The 16,824-nt window shown below is 38.4% G+C and overlaps 3 protein-coding genes across 5 annotated transcripts; 2 read left to right on the forward strand and 1 right to left on the reverse strand.

The window, feature by feature from the left end:
- Window positions 1–750: 750 nt before the first annotated feature.
- LOC110754054 (MIZU-KUSSEI-like protein (Protein of unknown function, DUF617)) lies at window positions 751–2,061 on the forward strand. The gene has a single exon (XM_021955052.2). It carries the CDS (start codon window positions 894–896, stop codon window positions 1,731–1,733), a length of 840 nt encoding a protein of 279 aa, XP_021810744.1. The 5' UTR covers window positions 751–893; the 3' UTR covers window positions 1,734–2,061.
- Window positions 2,062–4,362: 2,301 nt separating this feature from the next.
- Window positions 4,363–9,265, reverse strand: LOC110754055 (ATP binding microtubule motor family protein). Of its 3 annotated transcripts, none has more exons than XM_021955053.2 (7): window positions 8,111–9,265; window positions 7,233–7,506; window positions 6,694–6,744; window positions 6,507–6,599; window positions 6,061–6,426; window positions 5,047–5,760; window positions 4,363–4,845 (listed from the first exon to the last, which is right to left on the reverse strand). In XM_021955053.2, the coding sequence occupies exons 1-7, from the start codon at window positions 8,908–8,910 to the stop codon at window positions 4,741–4,743; spliced, it is 2,403 nt and encodes an 800-aa protein (XP_021810745.2). In that variant the 5' UTR covers window positions 8,911–9,265; the 3' UTR covers window positions 4,363–4,740. The 3 variants fall into 3 exon arrangements, with proteins under 3 accessions (XP_021810745.2, XP_088109016.1, XP_021810746.2); XM_088252890.1 differs by having other exon boundaries at window positions 4,363–4,775; window positions 8,111–9,264; XM_021955054.2 differs by having other exon boundaries at window positions 4,363–4,779; window positions 8,111–9,263.
- A 1,392-nt stretch (window positions 9,266–10,657) lies between these two features.
- LOC110754133 (P-loop containing nucleoside triphosphate hydrolases superfamily protein) lies at window positions 10,658–15,435 on the forward strand. Its single transcript, XM_021955161.2, has 12 exons — window positions 10,658–11,178; window positions 11,403–11,588; window positions 12,035–12,220; window positions 12,507–12,590; window positions 12,829–12,870; window positions 13,059–13,136; window positions 13,301–13,600; window positions 13,957–13,995; window positions 14,102–14,206; window positions 14,369–14,437; window positions 14,529–14,654; window positions 15,033–15,435. The coding sequence occupies exons 1-12, from the start codon at window positions 10,789–10,791 to the stop codon at window positions 15,213–15,215; spliced, it is 1,788 nt and encodes a 595-aa protein (XP_021810853.1). The 5' UTR covers window positions 10,658–10,788; the 3' UTR covers window positions 15,216–15,435.
- The last annotated feature ends 1,389 nt before the right edge of the window (window positions 15,436–16,824 follow it).

Genomic DNA, 16,824 nt, shown 5'->3' on the forward strand with positions numbered 1-16,824 from the left:
CTATTGTTGTATTTGTGTTTTTGGTTGGCTTTCACAAAAACATGGAAAATTGCATGTTGACGGCATGCGATTGCTTACAAAAGTAAGCTGCCCTCCGAAAATCATTCCTCATAGAAACTCATAAAAATACCAACTGATGTGGTAAGGCCACCTTATCTTGAGAGAGGGGTTTACAGGTCTCACCAGGAAGGAAAGTGATGCTTCAGTGGTGTTAAAGGATTTGACAAAGAATAAAGAAGGCATGGTTGGGTTGGGTCCCCACAAACATTGAGGTGTCACTTTGCAGGTAGGTGGTGAAGTTGTAGACTCTGCACCCAACATAGCCCATGAGAATTCAGGGTTTCCGATACCAACAACACCTCTTCTTATGCAGTAAAAGTCGACGACATGGCTATGGAAATGGAAGGGCATGTTGTGACTTGTGACTTGTGATTTGTGGACTGCTTTGGGTTTGTGTTTGTGTTGGGCTCTGGTTTGCCATCTCTTGATCTTTACCGTTTTTTGTTTTGGGATTTTATCAAGTCAAAAGAGTCAGTCAAGCAACTCTCCTCCTCCTCCTCCTCCTCCCTGGGTAGTACCCCACTAGAAAGTGAAATAACAAACACATTGTCTCCTCAGATTCCTTTCTTTTCTATTTCAAAATGAAATCTCTTTCTCTCTCTCTCTGTTTTCTCATTTCCTCATTCAGTTGGTGGGTCCGCCTATGTTTCTTTTGTCAGGATTCTCTTGGGCTACAACAAAAGGGCTAGAAACAAAGAATTAATGAAAGCCCCACATATCAATAAAACTTAAAAGACAAGAGACCAGAATCCTTTCTTTCTTTCTCTCTCTTTCTCTCTCTACCCACCAAACCATCTTTAAGGACTGCCTCTGCCATTGATTGCTTTTCTCATATGAAGACAGTGAGCATGGCAAGGACCTTGCAAGACTCTTCCTCCAAGAGACACTTCCACTGGACAAACAAGGTTGGTACTGAAGATGATGATCATGTAGCGCTTCCAAGCTTCAAGTCCTCATCCTCCTCAAAAACAACTGATCATGAGGAAGAGAAGAACACAGAGCATGATCATCATCCCAAACCACAACATGGCCATGTGGCAGCAGCAGCAGCAGCTCATCAACTTCCAAGGAGGAAACTTCAGGCAGCTGCAGTGTCCAGGCTCCGTTCGGTTCTCACCGCCTTCGGTAAGAACCGTTCGAGCCTACCACTCGGGCTTGGACCCCGAGTGGTAGGCACCCTTTTCGGCTCTAGGCGTGGTCATGTACATTTCGCATTCCAGAGGGACCCAAATTCACAACCAGCCTTTTTGATCGAGCTTGCCACTCCAATCAGTGGGTTGGTTCGAGAAATGGCATCCGGGCTCGTTAGAATTGCCTTGGAGTGTGACAAAGACAAAGAAGAAATGAAAAAGAAAGACAAAGCTCTGAGGCTGCTAGAAGAGCCTGTGTGGAGAACATTTTGCAACGGCAAGAAGTATGGTTTTGCAAGCAGAAGAGAATGTGGGCCCAAGGAGTGGAAGGTGCTGAAAGCTGTGGAGCCAATTTCAATGGGGGCTGGTGTTTTGCCAGCTGCTGCAGGGAATGAAGCTGAAGATGGGTCCGATGGTGAACTCATGTACATGAGGGCCAAGTTTGAGAGAGTTGTTGGATCCAGAGACTCTGAGGCCTTCTACATGATGAACCCTGATAGCAATGGAGCTCCTGAACTCAGTATCTATTTGCTTCGAGTCTAATTCCACTATGTGCTTCCATTTTTGAAGAGTAAGCTGATGGGGATACTTGTTTTGCTCTTCAATTTAGGAATTGGAGGCCTAGTTCTCTCCAAGTAGTTTTCTTTGTTCTTTTTTCTATTTATTTTTATTTTCTGTTTTGGTATATTTGGAGAAAATGGTTTAGTGGGCTTAATGTATTTTCATATTTTGTTAGTTTAGGTGGGGGGGCAATACACATGATGGTAGGTGGGGGGGTCATGAAGGTGTATATGTATAGCTTTTTCCAATCCTTAATTAAGTGATGATGAGACAAGGATGCTAATGCAATCATGATTGTGTCCTCTTTGCATTTTTTTGGGTTAATTTCCTCTGCTTTTCAAATAATGGCTTATCTCAAGTTAATGCTGAGAAAGAGTTTTCTTTCACTAAGGAAGAAAGTCTAAATTGAATTCTCAGCCAATATAGTTAAGCCAGCAGGTAAGCTGAACAGAGAAAGGGAATGGACCCTTGTCTCTTATGATTCTGTTCTCTTGGTACAGTAGATGAGTACAATGATTTCTTTGCTATTTGGAAGCCCATCCTCTGCATAACCAAAAGTGCTTTTGGTAAAAGCACAAGCTACTTCCTGGATAACCAAAAATGTTTATGGTAATTATGGAAACTCATATGAGATCAATATGCAAAAACACAAACTGGTTTTTTCCCCCCTCTCTGTCCATGTAATGAAACCTTGTTCTTAGATCACAAGATGGCTGCAAATGCATATAGCCAAAAGGGAAAAGATTTATGACGCAAAGATGCAATTTTCTTTTTTTCTTTTGTCTGTGTGGGGTGCAATTTCTTTTCTCTTTCTGATATGTGGGATAACTTCAATGATAGGTTTTGGTGTCTGTTTTTGCTTTACTAATAATTCCCTTTCCCTGTTTAAGCTTGGATCCTTTTTTTTTTGCATTAACGTTCATTCATACACATTCTTCCCATAAGATTTGGGCATTTGGTCTAAAAGTATAGGCTATTTCAATTTCCAATCATTGCTTTTGATATATAATTTTGTGTGAGAATGATCCCAAGATAAATTTACTGAAGTAGTCATAGAAGTCATCAAAAGCAAAATATTAAAAGGAAAACCCAAATCCAATTCCTGACAGCAGAATTTGGCTTTTCTTATGATTGACTGCTTTTTTCTTTTCTTCTTTAATCCCTTTAATTTTTGGTTCTGAATGTAAACTTGTTGACTGCTTTTCTACCTTGGCATTTGATTCCCTGCTGAATTTAAATGACCCCTGTTACATTCTCTTCAGTAATGTGTTAATGTGGCTTCCCCTTTTTTACGGTTAGGCTTAGGCCACTTAAAGTATAATAACCTATCAGTTCAGTTGTGAATTTAAATCAGTGATATGCAATATTGAAATGAACTCTCTCTCTCTCTCTCTCTCTCTCTCTCTCTCTCCTGGTTTCAAGGCTTTCAAGTATGCCTTTTGTTTCTTCTCTCTGCAACTGCAATGAAAAGAATGGGGAGGAGAGAGAGCCAGACGCCTCTTTTAAAAATGCTATGTGTTACAGCTGGGACAAAAACCATTCCCTACAGGCCTCAAAGGATTATCTTATCACAGAAACCAAGGTTCATTTTGATCATCCACTCATCATTCTTTCAAAGGATTCAAAAGTTGGTGGCTGGCTGTACATAAAGTTAGCTAGCTAGGCCACTGCTTTATACAATTATTATTCCAATAAATACGACCACCTTAGCCCTTCTTCAGCACTCAGGTGTAGTAATTGTAATAAACAAAACCCAAAAAAGGAAACTTGGGCATATTTTATACACACACATAGGAGGAGGAATGAAGTTGAATCTTTACACCGTACAAAACATGCATATATGGATATGTTTTGATGCAACACTGTTAATTTGGCCTTAGTTAGGAGCTAGAAGCTGCTGTTATGGGGGAGGGGGGCCAGTTAAAGGCTGAGCCCCGTGCTGGAAGTGGAAGAGCTGCTCAGACACTTAAGGCCAGGGCCTGAAATGTAGAAACAACTTTTCTTTGCGCACCCATATATCTTTTTCCTTAATTGGACAAGTGGACGCATTATCTGATAATACTTGCAATTAGAAGTCAATTATGGGATTAATTAATATAAGCAGACTGCAGGCCCGCACTAGAAGTAGTGGATTGGCTTTTTGAATCAAGTGGTGCTGTAGTAGTGGCCTTATTTGGTATTTCCATACATAATGGGGTTGGATCATCATCATCATCATCATCATCATCATCATCATAGTTTTAGTGTTGATAATCTTAAGACTTTCAGAGGGAAATGGAAAAGAAAAAGGGAGTGCACTGACTATATGCAGGCCTACTTTGATCCATGCAAATAATTGCACTGCATTAAACATCATCTGCAAACTCTTTCCATTGTTGCCTACATGATGGTTGAATTTTGTTCATCAGCTTATCTTTCTTTCAGTGGCACTGTATTTATTACTGTATATTCGTTCGTTGTCGTTAGCGATGCGAAGATATTTCATGCAGCGTAGAAATGGCTGGTGGTTTTGCATTTTTGAATCTTTCTCTGTAATTCATCAAGAATGATGTATATGCCTTCTGTTTTTAGCAATAATTAATAAACCTTTTTTATATATAAAAAAATGCTAGGAAGGGAAAATTTATAGTACTTATTTCTCAGTTCTTAAAATATACAAGCACAAATTATTAACTTTACTGTGATCTTTAAATGGAATAAATAATATGCATAATTCTGAAGAGAACTTCTGGAATATCTTCTGCTGACTCCACAAATGAAATCGTATGAGGAAAGAATAACGTAATTGACAACTCAGACTCCATTGTGGGGGTTGGTTGATCACATTGCATACAAGTAACAGCAGCACTGCCTACAAAGTAATAATCTTTCCTCCACGTTGGGTAGAGAAAATGTTGGTAGGAAGCACTTTAGCCAGAATGCCACAATCTTTCCATTTTCCAGACAGCTCTAAGTAGCTATTTCTCCCTTTCTTCCTGTTTGTCCAATGTTACTTCCAATGCTCAGGCTGTTGTCGTGCAAAACCTGGCTGAATGGTGCAATTGATGATGTGCGGTCCAAAAAATATCACAAACCAGAAACATGGATATGCAAGCTGCATCAGTTACATGACTAAGAAACTTATACATAAATGATTAAAGAGAGAGAGGGGCCACGGGACTTTCAGGGGGAAGAGATTTTAGTGAGAAGTGCCTCTTAACTATTTCTTAGAAGTTTCATATGTGTGTGATTCATTTATACCATACACATTAATCAAAAAGAAGCGAAGGAAAGACAATGGGAACAGTTGGATTACCTGAAGAAGCATGGAGGGAGCTCCAGCAGGTTCAGAAATGACATGGCTTCTAGTTTTTCTTCCATTTAGTGTAGCTACTGATGGGCTGTTTGCCGTAGTTATGTCCCAAAAGCTTCGTTTTTTAGCCGTTGGGACTGGTGACCTAAAACGGTGACTCGGGCTCTTCAGCTCACCAGTGCTTGGCTCCTGTGGTCTCAAGCTAGTCCTTGGCTCCTGTGGTCTCAAGCTAGCCCTTGTAACTATCCTCTTTGTCCCCCCCTCCCTCCCTGCTGCTCCTGGTGTTTTTTCACTTTTCCGTGAAAGCTCACGAATGAGATCATCCTTCTGCTTTAGATGTGAAGTGTGATCTTTCTTCATCTTCTCTATTTCTGCTTCCAATGCCTTTACAGTCTTACGAAGCTCTCTAACTGCTTCCTCAGCACCTTTTTTCTTGGATTCTGGTGTGAAACAATTCCTAGTCAAGAAAGAGGGTCTGGGTTTCCGCTTCTCATTTGGTTGGGCAGAAGTTGGAGGAGTCAAAAGAGATGTAACTGAAGAAGGGGTTGGAGAGGCATTTGCAGCCAAGGATTGTGCTTGTATAACTAATAACTTCTGTTGCTGATGTGCTAGTTGTACTCGCAGTTCACGATTCTCTTTCTGTAGTTCAAGTAATAGCTTGGCCTGATCAGTATCAGATTCAGGTACTTGCAGTACTTCCTCGTTCACCTCACACGCCTGCGATTGTGAAAGATGGCAAGGAAAGAAACAATATTTAGAGTTGCCATAGTGGAGTTACCATGAAAGTTTTCGCCTAAATTTTGTAACTGATAGAAAGCATGAAACTTTGGGGAAGATAGAAACCAATGCCTGTTAAGCGAAAGACATGCAACATCATATGCCATGAGTCTAGATAGTCAGAGAATTATTCAAGTCTTGACATTTCAACACAACTTGCAAAATACTACTGACACAACGCTCTCAGATGGGCTACAAATAAAGAATGGTAGTTGAAAAACAAAAGTTAGGAGGATTGACCTTTGTCCTAATTTCCTTTGCTCGATCAGCCCAATGAAGAGTGTTTTGGGTTTCACCAAAGGAGAGATTACATGGGCTGATATTAGCAATCATCACAGTGTTACAAGCTCCTCCTAAAGAATCTTTGAGAAGTTGGGTCAACTTTGAATTCCGATAAGGTATGTGTTTCTTCCCCTCCACTAGAGCATTGATACAGCTGCTAAGTGCAAGGAGTGACCGATTTATGTTGGCACCCTCGAGAGATCTAACTGTCCTCTGATCCGTGGCAAGGGCTCTCTCTGACCCGGCAAGATCAATAAGTGAGAGCTTGCCAATTCGGTTGACCACATTCATGGAAGCATCTTTTACCCGGTATTCAATCACAACCTGGATATAGAAGGAGAGCAAATTAGAAAGATAGAAAGAAACTGAGGAAGTTTCATTCAAAAGCCTATCTCTATTGTTACCTGCAAAATAGCATGGGACCGTGAGGAAGTTTCATTAGCGCGAGTTGGTTCAGTAGTTCGGTTTTGGTTTCCCTGCTGAAGCAATGCCATGACCTGCCACAAACCCAAAGATAGACCAAACAACAGATTAACTCCCAAACAAAGCATCTAATCTTTAAAATCATCAGAAAAGATAGTAAGAAATTACTTCATCGGTGGAATAAGCTCTGTATTGTGTAAGTCCGGCTGCCACTATCCCCTGTAATACATTTGAACGAATATTGTTTAAACACTAACATCTTAGGATGAGAAATAAATGCCATATACTTTTACTTATAATTAAACTTAGTTTAATTAACTGGCACTAACAACTAAGCTTTCCATAATCAGAAGCTTTACCACATAAAACAAATGAGATGCATATGGAAAAAGTATGTTTTGGGTGAAATGATGCAGCTAGTTTCAAAGTAATAAGCTACATTGCTCTTAGATTTTCCCCTCTGCATATTTTGGCAAACACACAGCAAACAAATAAAGCGTGATCTTGATAAACATCATTTTATCTTAGAGATAAGAATTCCATTTCTGAAAAGGCAGTCACATTTTCTAAGTTGGTAAAACATTTGTAGTGTACAACTTCTGTTTGTGACATTATTATAACTCTTACAGAAAATTTGGTAACTTAGTTTTCTTTTCTTGTGAATGGTTGTAAGTAAAGTAATGTAAGATACAAGATAAGAGGTAGACCTGTTTGTCTTCTCTAAGTACCAGAGGCCTTCCAGGAGAGAGCAAATCTCTGACACTTTCATTATAGACCTCAAGATAGGACAGATGAACCACATGGTTTCCATCACAGCTCCTCTTCCTTATCTTGGTAAAGAGGTCCTTGATTGCCAAAACCATAACTCCCGGATTCTCCAGCGTGCCTAGCATTGTGTATGTTTTTCCAGCTCCTGTAGCACCATAGCAGAAGACTGATCCATTCCTTCCCTGCAGAACTGCTTCCACAAGCTCTGCCGTACTGAAAACTTAGACGGGGTACACCAGGTTAGTGAATGTTTATGGAAACCACACAATGATTCGCAAAAAGGAGACAGTTTCAGCTCTACTGAGATAAACAACATTAGCAGCAATTCTTTCATGGCAATTACTCTTTCTGTTTGGTTGATGACAAAGGTATTGGAAAAGTGATTTATCAATTCAAGACCCCAAGAAACCAAACTCACAGCTATATTGAAACAAAACTACCATCAGCTTAGTTGTAGAATGTTTTCCATTTCTTGTGATCCAACACAATAAGAACCTTACTTCTCCTTGTTTTTCTTTTTCCTCAACAGACAAACAGGAAAAATGAAACAAACCAACACAATTAAGACGGTAATGAAGAATTTGAATGCATAATTGAAGCTGAAGTTTATGTGCAAAGATCGAACATTTTCAAGCAGAGAGAAAGGAACAATACAAAACTAGAACAACGCAAAACAAGAAATGATTTATTGGATGAGTATTAAAGAACAAGTCAAGAAGGAAAAATGCAAAACAATTACAAGAATTATATAAAGTTTCATCAGACGAGTATTAAAAGGTCCAATAAATCATTGATATACAATTAAACAAAAACTCACGTGGTGGAATAAACTTCTTGTTGAGAAGTGGTATCTGGGAAAGAAGCATCGAAGGTGAAATGTCGTCCTCGAAGACGCTTCAGCCTCAGATAATCGTTCTCGTTCGCAAACTCCGTGAGATAAACGTCACGCCTGTTCACAATTCGAACACAGCACCGAGAACCCACTTCCTTCTCCTTCTTGGCCATCGGCCTGAGCCTCACAAACACAAGAATCCGACTTGTGTGTTTCTCTGAAGCCGAAGTGGTCTCCGATTCTGGAACATTCTTAGTTCCCTCCGCCCCTTTAGACTCCGGCTGCGGCACGTGACCTCCCATTGAGAGCCTCCGTGCTACTGCAGTAGAAGCCTTGGCCTTTCTCGGGCACGAAGTAAAGCTGAGAATTTTGTCATTGCCGCCCACTACATTCTCCTTGGCGTCATGGGTTGGTGGTTGAGGCAGAACATAAGTTCTTGTAATGGTGGAGTTGTGCATTGTGTTGTTGTTCTCTCGCATCACATGGCTAGGCTTCGATTCTTTCTCTTCTTTTTTACAAGAACCAAGAAGCTCGACGCTCGGGTGAGTTGTGAACCGCAGCTCCTGATCGGTTTTTGAAGACTGGTTCCTGAGAGCTGCCGAGGCCTGCTTTTGCTTCTCATAGAGCTGAGTTAAAGCTTTCATCTTTTCTTTCAAGCCATGGTGGGGGTTTCTCAGTGGAAAATTCGCATGGTTTTGTTCTTGATCTGACCTGGGTTTGCTACTCTCCAAAGGGTTTGGTTCATTTTGCCCTTGGTTGATTTGAGATCGAGTTGAGACAGGCATCCTATGATTTTCTCACTATCCAAACATGCCCAGAAAATTTTCAACGCCGACCCAATCGAAGAAACTGCTAAAAATGCCAGAAAGTTCAAAACTTTGCCTTGGAAATCAATTGAATGCCACTGTTGAAGAGTGAATAGGTGAACAGCGGAAATGGAAATAGAGGGAAGATCAAGATTGTGATTTGGGTATTAACTTTGGAGGGTCTTTGAGCCGTTAGATTGAGGGACATCAACGGTAGGTAGTGTCAGTTTTGAAGGTAGTTGCTACTTCCACTCCAGATTCTGCTTCTTGCTGTATTGATTTAGTTTGAACTTTTTGGCTTAATTGGGTGGAAGAAGCAAACAATGGAAGGCTGTTAAGGGTATTGCATTTGAAAATTTTGAATGACCTAATGTAACGGTCAAAATGTTGTCAGATTTTGTAGCCAGTAGGAAGAGAACTGTGGGGTCCATTTTGAGGAAATTTCATATTGCACGGGAAACCCTCTCCTCTTTATATGGTGAAATCATTAAAGATGTAATCTTTTTCTAAAGTAGCAGGGCAGGGGTTGTATTTTATGTTGTACAGCAGCAGCAGTATTTTTTCTTTCTGTTTCTGTTCTTCTTTTTTTCACTCACTTACTTGTTATTGATCAATATCCAAATCACACAATAATATTATATTATATAGTAGTAATATTTTTCTATTCATTTGGATAAAAAAAACAAAACTACTAGGAAGGAATTCCCATCAAAGAAGAAACTCTTATTTAAGGGTTCCTCACTTTAAAAGTCAAACACTCTGTAAATAATATTGTCTGACTTCTGGTAAAGTAAGGAGCATTTGAACCAGTAAAAACTTGTGCCATTTGGATCTGAAAAACACTACGTTTGATAGACAAACGGCTGATGCATGTTTTTTTTTTGGGGGGTTAAATTAGCTTTATTGTCAATTCAATGTCAATTCAATTTTCTGTTAATTACACACAATATTGGGGGCTATGATTAAAGTTTTGTCTATGTAAACAAAGGATGCCTTCTAAGAGAGGCCATCAGAGCAACCCATCGAATTATGATAATTCATGCATATATTAAAGTAGAGCAGCTCATATTAAAGTAATTTATGTATAATTTACCTTATCATAATGATACTTGATGATTGAAGACTGGTTGCTTTCAAACAAAATACCATGATTTGGTGGGTTTTTGGAGCCACATCTTATATAAGCAATGCAATCAACTTTCCCATAATTTGGTGGGTTCTTGGTGCCTCATCTTCAAGATTATGTTGGTGTACTAGAAGAAGTTTTGTAGCTCGAGTTGTTAAGAGTAGTTACCATGCACTCAATGTTCGAATTCCCTCTTTTTTTAACATCGCTTATATAAGAAAAAAAGAAAGTAAAAGTTTATTGAGGTACTAATTATATATGAATGTATCGGCCGTACACCAATTGATTAGCTTGTCTATTCTTATGATGATCAGATAATTTGGTAACATGCTCAAGATATATTTTGTCACTGAAACAAAACTTCAATTTTCGTTTTTGATATTTTGTTATTCTGGTCATGCTCATGATCTTCAATACAGGGCCTAACTTTTATGTTGAGCAGGTTTGGGCCAAATAGGCACATATTGAAACTGAATATATGTAATATATATATATAGGTTGAGCCCGGATCTGTTAGACCAAATTTGGGTGGGCCCAAACCGCATAGTGGACTCGTCCGAGTGGAGCGAGTAGTTTTACAGCGACGCATGGTGGCTAGGGTTTAACAACCACCAAACCCTACAAAAATCACAGAGCTCCTTTTCTCTTAGTTTTAGCTCGGGAGAGAGAGCTTGTCTTCTTCTTCTGCGCCCCAGAAAGTGTAAAGCTCCAATTCCTTAGAACCAGTCGCCATGACAGACGTAATCCCTTACGCATCTCCGGACGACGAGACGAAGAAGAAGAAGCGCAAGAGAAACAGAGGGAAGAAACAATCAGAATCGGCAGACACCGAACAAGCAGAGCCTCAAAACCCTAATCCGGCAAAACAAGAAGAAGAAGAAGAAAAAATAGAAAAAGAAGAGAAAGGAGAAGTTGAGGAACAAGCTAAGGATGAAGAGAAGAAGACTAAGAAGAGGAAGAGTTCGAAGGGAGAGGAAGCAGAGGCTAAAATCCCTAGCGAGAAGAAGGTGAAGAGTGATGGAGCGTCTGGGATTATGAGCACACAGTCCTTTGCTTCCTTGAATTTGTCTGAGAACACTTTCAAGGCCATTCAAGAAATGAACTTTCAGTATATGACTCAGGTAACTTCCCTGCTTGAATTGGATTTCCTTAGCTCATAGCTACTCCTAGCTCCTCCTAGCTTATGGGTTTTGTTTTTTAATTTTAATAAAATTTATAAGCTATCATATTGGGAATTGCCTTAAATGAGAAATGTGTATGCTCGTTGAGATATCTTTTACTTTTTGTTTGCAAAAGTTGTAGATGATTTGGGCTTATTTAAATTTACAAGTAATTACAAATGCAGATTCAAGCCAGAGCAATCCCACCGCTCTTGATCGGACAAGATGTCCTTGGAGCTGCAAGGACAGGATCTGGGAAAACTCTTGCTTTTCTAATACCAGCTGTGGAGCTGCTATATAACATACATTTTGCTCCTCGTAATGGAACAGGTGTTGTTGTGATTTGCCCAACACGGGAACTTGCAATACAGGTGAAAATCCTGCCATATTGTTGTTATTTGTTTTGATTTGTTACATTTCTCCAATAGCACGGAGTTCGCTCCAATTCAAGAAGACCTTTTTGATGCCTATGCAAATTTCACATCATCTAAGTTAAAATTAGTTTGCGCCTTCTAAAGTACTAGTAAGCACAAATTTTTTTCTTCGCATTGAACATCTAAGGCTAGTTCTCTTTGAATGATGACGCCATTCTGCAAAGAACCTTAGTAAAAGTAGACTTTGTTACTGTAATTGTATGTATTAGTGGGCTTTGACTCGGTATTTGTATTTGCTTGATATGAAAGTTAACTTTCTCCATATTGTACAAATTTTACAAAAATTTATTGTGCTTTATTACATTTTATGCTGTCGCATTCTAAGATTTACATTTGAAGCCTTTTATTTTTCCCTGACTATTTCTCCTTTCAAATTCATTCAGACCCATGCCGTGGCAAAGGACCTTCTAAAGTATCACTCACAGACTCTGGGCTTGGTTATTGGTGGTTCAGCCAGGAGAGGAGAAGCAGAACGTATTGTAAAAGGAGTAAATTTATTGGTTGCAACCCCTGGTCGACTTCTTGACCATCTTCAGAATACCAAGGGATTCATATATAAGAACTTGAAGGTGCCACATCTATATTCTTCTGCACTATTGTTGTGGTTGTTTCAAAAATATTTTGAACTGGTTATTTTGTGAAGTGGTTCTAATTGCTATGGGTGGCTTTCTGATTTAAAGAAAATTCTACGAATTGCTTCCTTGACTTTGGAATATTCTGCTGTAGTTATTCATCCTTTTAATGAAATACTGAGTTGTGGTTCGGGATCCTGCTGCAACTTGTGTTGTTTGTTAGAGACTAGAAACATCACAGCATCTGACAATCTTTAGTTTCATTGTTCTCGTGGACTTGCAGTGCCTCATGATTGATGAAGCTGACAGGTTATTGGAAGCAAACTTTGAGGAAGAAATGAAACAGATTATTAAGTATCTACCAAAGGTAAACTATTTGATTTAGTTTTTCTACCTCTTGTGCTACAAAAGGCTGCAAACCATAGATGCATCCTGCTCGCAACATATGTTTCTGGTTTTCTTTTAATAGGAGCTTTTAGTTTGGTTAATTGTGTATGGCTCTCATTCAGCCTGGATAAATGAATTTTATGGGTTTAGTTGCAAATTAGAATTGATTTTTACCTGGTAGTATTCTTTGGCTGATTGAATTGCTAATGGATGTGCAGGATAGGCAAACAGCTTTATTTTCAGCAACCCAAACTAAGAAGGTTAGTGCATTATATCCACATCTCATAGTAGTCAATCTCTTGTTTGTGCTTTGTTTTTAAATGGTTTAGCTTAAATTCATATGCATCACACAATAGTTTACTAACTTTTGTTGCTTTGAGTCCACATGTACGCCCATATGTTACATGAATGCCTTGCCCTGATAAAACTTTTCCTGTTAAACCTATAGGTTGAAGATCTTGTTAAGTTGTCATTTCGGAAAGATCAGAAACCTATCTATGTTGATGTGGATGAGGGGAGAACTAAGGTAGGAATCCAGATGGTTTTATGTATTCCTTATTTGACATTTGCTTAGTGTTGATATCTATTATGAATATAAGTCTACTTCGTATTCTATCGTATATATATTATATACATTTCTTGTGATTTAGCCCTAATCATTAGAATCTGACAAGGTTTTGTGCACCATAGGTCACCAATGAAGGGCTGCAGCAAGGTTATTGTATTGTGCCTAGTGCCAAGAGATTTCTTCTTCTATATTCTTTCCTGACGAAGAATCTTTCTAAGAAAGTGATGGTCTTCTTCTCTTCTTGTAACTCTGTCAAATTCCACTCCGAACTTCTTAAATACGTTAATGTGGATTGCTTTGATATCCATGGAAAGCAAAAGCAGCAGAAGAGGACAACTACCTTTTTTGATTTCTGCAAAGCAGAGAAAGGAATCTTACTTTGTACCGATGTTGCTGCTCGTGGACTGGATATTCCTGCTGTGGTATATTTCCTTCTTGGTTTTGAAGTAGGCTCACACTTCAGAAATTTATTGTTCTTGTTAGTTTTTCTACCATTCAATGATTTTATCTACGACATTAGATATCCCAATGTATTTGATCAGAATGGCAACATTCTTGAGCTATAATCCTCCCTCCCTTTTTCTCATAAGCTATTTTTAAGAACCTAGTATGATTACTTAATGGGAATTGGGTTGATGCTAACTATTATCCTGCCATTGTTTTATCCTGTTTGAACATTAAATTATCTAGGTATTCTTCTTAATTATATTAGCAATATCTGCAATAAGCAAATGCCGATGGTAATCTTATGCTTCTTTTTCCTTTTCTTTTATTGCAGGACTGGATTTTGCAGTTTGATCCTCCAGATGAACCCAAGGTGTCTAATACTTCTTCTTTACTAATATATTTCTAGTACTTTTGGTATCTTGTGATTCTTCTTCATTCATGCTCAATACAGAGTATAATGGGATATCTGCTTGCAGGAATATATCCACAGGGTTGGTAGAACAGCTCGAGGGGAAGGTGGAAAAGGAAAGGCACTACTTTTCCTCATTCCTGAAGAGTTGCAATTTATACGCTATTTGAAGGTATGCTTTTCGTAAGTTGTAGAAATAAACAGAAGCAAGCCGACCCCCCTCTCCCAAAAAAGAAAAGAAAAGGATAAAGTACCATGCTTTACAGAATGGTGTCTATATGTAAAGCAAGCTTTACTAATTATCTCGCCAATATCTTTTGTTTATTTTGTTCAGGCTGCAAAAGTCCCTGTTAAAGAGCATGTATTTAATGAGAAGCAGCTGAAAAATGTGCAGTCTCAGCTGGTAATTTCCTGTTAGATGGTGTTCAGTTGTTATCTACTTTCATACAATAACTGGTTCGAAGGAAACTTATGTATTGCTTTGACTGCTGCAGGAGAAAATGGTTGAAGGCAACTACTATCTGCGCAAATCAGCAAAAGAGGCGTATACATCTTATTTATTATCATATAATTCACACTCCATGAAGGACATCTTTAATGTTCACCGCCTTGATCTGCAGGTACTCATCCTTGTTTGGTTTTCACAACAGCTTGTGACTATTTGTTTTTGTTCAGTGTATCTCCTTGTCTGTGTTTTATAGCATAGAACACCAAACTGTATTTTAGATCACTTGGTACATTTACTTAGTATAAAAACACTCGATACATGCGTTTCACTTATCAATTGCAAGTAAAAATTCTGGTCCAACCCTAAATAGCATCACCTTTTGGTAATTTACATATTTCTTCCTCCTTTTCAATTTTTTTTATACATATTTCTTCAAACAATATGAACTAGTGCTGAAATTAGAATTTCTCTAAAAATCCTTGGATTTATTATGCTTCAATATGTTTTGTGGCATCCGATTTAATTGCAAAGTGTGGTTGGAATTGGACAGGCGGTTGCAGCGTCCTTTTGCTTTTCTAATCCACCCAAGGTGAATTTGAACTTAGACAGCAGTGCATCAAAGTTCAGGAAGAAGATGCGTAAAGTAGAGGGAAGTCGAAATGGATTCAGTGAGAGCAATCCTTATGGTAGGCAAAAAGGTGGAGATGACAATCGACAATTTGTAAGGCATTAGAGGAGCCTTCGTGTGTGCAGTAAATTATGCTTTTTTTCTGTTTTCCTTGCAACAATATCTTATGTATTCATTTACTGCTGAAGTTTTGTAGCTGAAATTGAGACTGTAAAACGCAATTTTGATTGATGGCGTAAATGCAAGTCATCTGCCGTAGTTACCTACTTTGTAAATTAAAATTGATATTTTTGATCATGAGTTCGTTACCGGTATTGTTCATTCAGGAATTGAGGATTAGTGTACCATTTTATATTTGATACAGTTGCATACATTGGTAACTTTGTCAAATTGACAGAGAGATAAAGAACAACCGGGGAAAAGAGCCCATTTGAATTCAAAAAATAAGGCCTTTCTTCATTCGGTAAATTCTGCTTTTTTTCTGTTTTCCTTACAAAATATCTTATGTATTCATTTACTCAAAGTCATGGCATTTGCTAATGGATCTGAATTTGCTTGTTAAAAAATGGCCATCTCTTTCTTTGGTGCTGGTGGTATATAAACTGCAAGTATACAATTAATCCAGGGTCTAAAGGCTCAAGGCTCAAAGCTCAAAGTCAAGGCATTTGCTAATGGATCTGAGAATTAGAGAATTTGGTTACCTGGGATGTAGACATGTACCGCGTAGTTCCCTTCCACGTGAGGAAAGTTCCTAACTCTGCTGGGCTGAGCTTTTGGTGAGAAGTCCAGAAATCCTTCACAGTCAAAGCATCAAACACTTAGTCGACAGCACGATCGAAAGTTCAAAACCATACCAAAACAAGGCAAAAAGAGAGAAAAGTGATTGGAATTAGTAGTTACCAAAGGAATTGGGGCTGTTGAGCAGTGACAGAGGAGAGCTTGATTCTTCGGAGCTGCTGAGCTCTGGAGGTGGCGGTGGGATTATATTTAAAAAATATATATTTAAAGAGTATAATAGAGAAGGAAATTATACGCACAAAAAAAGTATATTCGAAGCGTATAGCCGTGCGGCTATACTTAATTTCATAAAAATTACTCAATAAATACTAATTAATTATATTTAATTATCTTAAATAATTACGATTTAGGTTTCGCTCTCAATCTTGGGTTAGTATGATGTAACCGAACCTAAACCAAGATATGTCTCGGCGAATTTTAAAGTATAGTGCCGACGAAACTTCTTCAGGAGAGATGTTTTCTTAGTTTACTCCAGGTGGCTATACTTTAAAATATTCTTTTTCTTTCAGGAAAATTCTACAAAAAATAATAAGAAACCTGTTATTGGGGGTTAACAAGTTTATTAAAAAAAATAAGAAAAGGAAGTAGAAAAACATGTACACCGTATAAACTTGTGTTATGTGGCCCGTTTTGATTTAAACCTTTTGTTATGCGGCCCGTTTTTATTTTAGTTGTCGTATTACAAGATAATATTTTCTGTTTGGTCGAAACTAGAATTTCAATTTTTTTTGAGATTTTCTATTTAAACCCCGCACTTCTCTTTGTTCACACCAATACTTAAATCATTAAGCTGTAAGTTTTATTATCGTGTAAAAAGACAAAAAAAGGTCATCCAACTTAATAATTAACCGTAGTACATCTACACACACCCCCACCACTCTTTATATTAAGTTTTAGAAAAATACAAACTCCTCTA

This window comes from Prunus avium, chromosome 5 (genome assembly GCF_965620075.1).
Source record: "Prunus avium chromosome 5, drPruAviu1.hap1.1, whole genome shotgun sequence".
Lineage (NCBI taxonomy): Eukaryota > Viridiplantae > Streptophyta > Magnoliopsida > Rosales > Rosaceae > Prunus > Prunus avium.